Raw genomic sequence first — 4,085 nt, 5'->3', positions numbered from 1 at the left:
GACATTTTTAAAGGGAAGTTAAAAATCAGTTCATTTTCAATGAGATGTGATACTGGGGACTGAAGTCACATGGCTCAATTTTCTCTTGACATGAACCTGGGGGTGGGAGAAGGGATTTGACTCAGGTCATGCTGAGCTGGGGCAAAGACTCGTCCTAGCTCCTCCACAGCTGAGTGGCACACACAGGGACTGATGGCAGCTCAGGAGCTGGCAGGTGCTTGAGAGGGGCAGACTGGGGTCTGACTCAGGACCCTGCCCTCAATTAGCAGATGACCCCACGCCCTAAAGAAGAAAACCATCACGAGTACCATGGGTATGAAAAGATAAATGTAAAGCCCAGCAATCACCACAGCTCCTGAGCGCTCACTGCGTGGCGAGCAGCCTCCTGAGCAGGCAGCTGGAGCATCTCGCTCACTTCTCGCATGAGCCCTCTGAAGTCTGTCCCTTTATGTCCATTTTGCAGATAAAGAGACTGACCACCTCCTCACGCCACTTGGTAGAGGTGTGCTTTGCCCGCAGCTCTCCCTGGTTCCAAGCCCCATGCATTGCATTGCCCATTGCACACAGCCACCTCATCAAATTCCTGAAAGTGCATGTCACGACCTTAAAGATCACCATTCCCCGTTCACTGACATCTATCAAAGCCCTTCCTCCACTGCAGTGCCTTAACTATGTGCTTGCTAGGAGTCTTTGGGAGAAAATTAGCAAGAGAACGATTAAAACCCCGAACAGAGCTCAAGCGTTTGTGGTACTTACCTTTAGATTGGCACAGGATTTGGTTGTTCAGCTGTTCTTTCTCATCTTTCAAGAGAGCATTTTCTTGCTCTAAGTCTGCAACTCGCTGGAAGAGAGTACAATGGGGAGAAAATGTTCTGTGAGAACACAGGTAAAAGAGAGGCTCCTTGGGCCGGGTTTGAATTTTAAATGCTAACGTGTAAATGCTCTTTGTGATTAGGAAAGTTGAATGGGCCAAAGCTGTTTTCATTTTGAAGCAAAAATTGTATTGTAAAAGAAAAATCCTAAATAAGACAGTTGAGTGCAGCACTATTTAAATGGTCATCTAACACCCATAGAAATATCACAAAAAGTCCACTCCAAGCTTGCATGCCTTATTGAGGAACTTACAAAGAAAATAGGGTCTTGTGTTATTATTGTATTTATTTGCCTGTGGTGCTAAATTCTGAGCTCTCAGAGCCGAGTCTTAAAGAAAGCCAACATTCACCATGAACAAAGCATCTCTGGTCTTTACCCACTTGCCCTTCCCCATCTTACTAGACCTAACGTGGTCCAAATTCTGGGAAATGGAAGAAGACTTGTTACTGACACAGAATTATCCAATCTAGTGTTCGGTTGCTGATGCCACTGCTAAAGAAAACCAAAGTGAGGTGAATATTTCAAAAGAAAGAAAAGGACAAAATTAAAGAAAAGCCATGGCATATTCAAGGGATATTTAAAACAGTATGAGGTAAGTTTTTACTTATTTGTTTATTTACTGCAGTTTTTGGCCGGGGCGGGGTTTATTTATTTTTTGAGACAGAGCCTCAAGCTGTCCCCCTAGGTAGAGTGCTGTGGCATCATACCTCACAGCAATCTCCAATTCCTGGGCTCAAGAGAGTCTCCTGCCTCAGCCTCCCAAGTAGCTGGGACTGCAGACGCCCATCACAACACCTGGCTATTTTTTGGTTGCAGCCGTCATTGTGGTTTGGTGGGCCGGGTTGGATTTGAACCGGCCACCTTAGGTGTATGTGGCTGGCGCCTTAGCCACTTGAGCCACAGGTGCCAAGCCCTGGGGCTAGGTTTAAACCCACCACCTCTGGCATATGAGGCTGGTGCCTTACTCCTTTGAATGACAGGCACTGCCCATAAGTTTTTGAAAGTGAATTTTTTTTGGTATTTATTATGGGAGCAACTATTTGTATAGATTTTTAAAAATGCAACAATTCAGAGAATTTGAAATTATTAGTTGGTATAAAGGAGAATGAGAAAAGGTATATTTCTTTTATAACATGGGGACTAAACTACAATTGATCTGTGTTTAGAGTCCCTGGAGAGTTATTCCGCAACTCTGCAGGAGGGGAACAGGTAATTTCCCCAACTAAAATCACATCCCCACCTTTGTGATATAGAAGAAATAGTTGAGCACTGTGGAAACCGGGTGGGGAGAACAAGGAATGTGAGTGAGGGCCCCTCAAAAAGTTAAGCCACAAGACTTGAGCCCTCACTTCCCTGATGACTGAGCTGTCACCAGTCCCTACAGGATGAACACCTGTGATCACATCACCAGTGCAGTACGCAGCAAGAAGATGAGCTTTACAGCCACACAGATCCTGGTCTCTATAAACTTCAGCTTCTTTGTCTGTGAAACCAACACCCAATTCGCAGGGCTGCTTTTAGCATTAAATGAGGTGGATATATGTGAAGTACTAAGGAGCAGGGGTTACATACAGCAGGTGATTAATCTATGTAGACAGCTCTGCATTACCTTTATTAGGCACTAAATGAGGCATTCTTTTAAACCATTCCACCACTTAACTAAAAACTAAAGAGTATCTGTTCTTCATAAATTCTTCCAAACAGTAGAAGAGGGAGCACTTTCCAGTTCATTCTAGGAGGCCATTATTATTATTCTGATACCAAAACCAGAGAAAGACATTACAGATAAGCAAAACTAGAGACCTGTCTTAGGAATATAGATTAAAAAATCCTCAACTAAATACTAGCAAGTAAGTGCTCATGATAGAAACACTCAACATGCTAGAAATAGAAGTGAACTTCCTCAACCTGATAGAGAGCGTCTGAAAAAGTCCATAGCTAATACTGTCTTTTATGGTAAAAGGGTGAATAACGCTTTTCCCCTAAGATCAAGATGACGACGAGGACATCTGCTCTTGCCACTTTGAGTCAACACTGTACTGAAAGTTCCAGACAGGAAAATTAGGAAGGAAAAAAAAAGCATCTAGAACAGAAAGGAAGAAGTAAAACTATATCTGTAAATGACACAATCTTCTATGTAGAAGATTCTAAGAAATCCACTTAAAAACTATGAGAACTAATAACAGGGAGTTCAGGTTGCAGGGTCTAAGATCAGTACCCAAAACTCTACTATATTTCTAAATATTTGCAATAAACTATCTGAAAAAGAAATAATGATCATGTTATAATAGTACTGAAAAGAATAAAATGCTTAGGAATAAATTTAATGAGAGAAACACAAAATGTTTATTTTGAAAACCACAAAACATTGCACAAAGAAAGAAAAATCTTCATAAATAGAAAGTCATGCTGAGGTAACGGATCAAAAGACTTAATACTGTTAAGATGGCAACACTCCTCAAATTGACCTACAGGTTCAATGCAATCCTTGTCAAGATCTGGGTGGCTTCTTTGCAGAAACTGACAAGCTGATCCTAAAATTCATGTGTGATATGTAGTACACAGGGATCAAGGATAGCCAAAATAATCTTGAAAAAAGGTGGAAGAATCCCACTTATAAATTTTAAAACTTATAAGCTACAGTAATAAATACAATGTGATACTGGCCTAAAGATCAATCAATGGAATAGAATTGACTGTCACACTGACAAATGCTTTTTGACAAAGTTACCAAAACAATTCAATGGGGAAAAGAATAGTCTTTTCATCAAAAGGTGGTAAAAAATTGGATATCTATATGCAAAAGAATGAAATTAGACAATACTTCACCATTTCAAAATGCAGGCTTAAATATAAGAGCTAAAACCATAGAAGTCTTAGAAGAAACATGGGAATAAATCTTGGTGACCTTGGATTAGGCAACATTTTCTTAAATACTAAAAATACAAGCAACCACATTAGAAAGAAAATCAAACCATCAAAATTTAAAGCTTTTATACTTAAAACCTTTAAGCAAGCGAGGAAGCCAACCCCCAAGATGGGATAAAATATTTGCAAGTCATATATCTGATACATGAATATATATCATATTACCATGAATATATAAAAAACAGTTGCAACTAAACTTTTATTGTTGAGACAAACAATCCAATTAAAGAATGGGCAAAGATGGCTCGGCGCCTATAGCTCAACCGGCTAAGGCGCCAGCCACG

At 40.5% G+C, this 4,085-nt stretch overlaps 1 protein-coding gene across 1 annotated transcript in view; it reads right to left on the bottom strand.

The window, feature by feature from the left end:
* Positions 1 to 4,085, bottom strand: part of MYO5B (myosin VB) — a 316,910-nt gene that overhangs the window by 41,518 nt on the left and 271,307 nt on the right. The window contains exon 23 of the mRNA XM_023510163.1: positions 757 to 841. Coding sequence (XP_023365931.1) covers positions 757 to 841 — 85 coding nt within the window. The remainder of the gene's footprint in view (positions 1 to 756; positions 842 to 4,085) is intronic.

The sequence above is a fragment of the Otolemur garnettii genome, unplaced genomic scaffold (assembly GCF_000181295.1).
Source record: "Otolemur garnettii isolate 467f Iridium unplaced genomic scaffold, OtoGar3 scaffold00012, whole genome shotgun sequence".
Taxonomy (NCBI): domain Eukaryota; kingdom Metazoa; phylum Chordata; class Mammalia; order Primates; family Galagidae; genus Otolemur; species Otolemur garnettii.
Note: the sequence above shows the minus strand (reverse complement) of the source record. Positions and strands in the feature narration are given on the sequence as shown.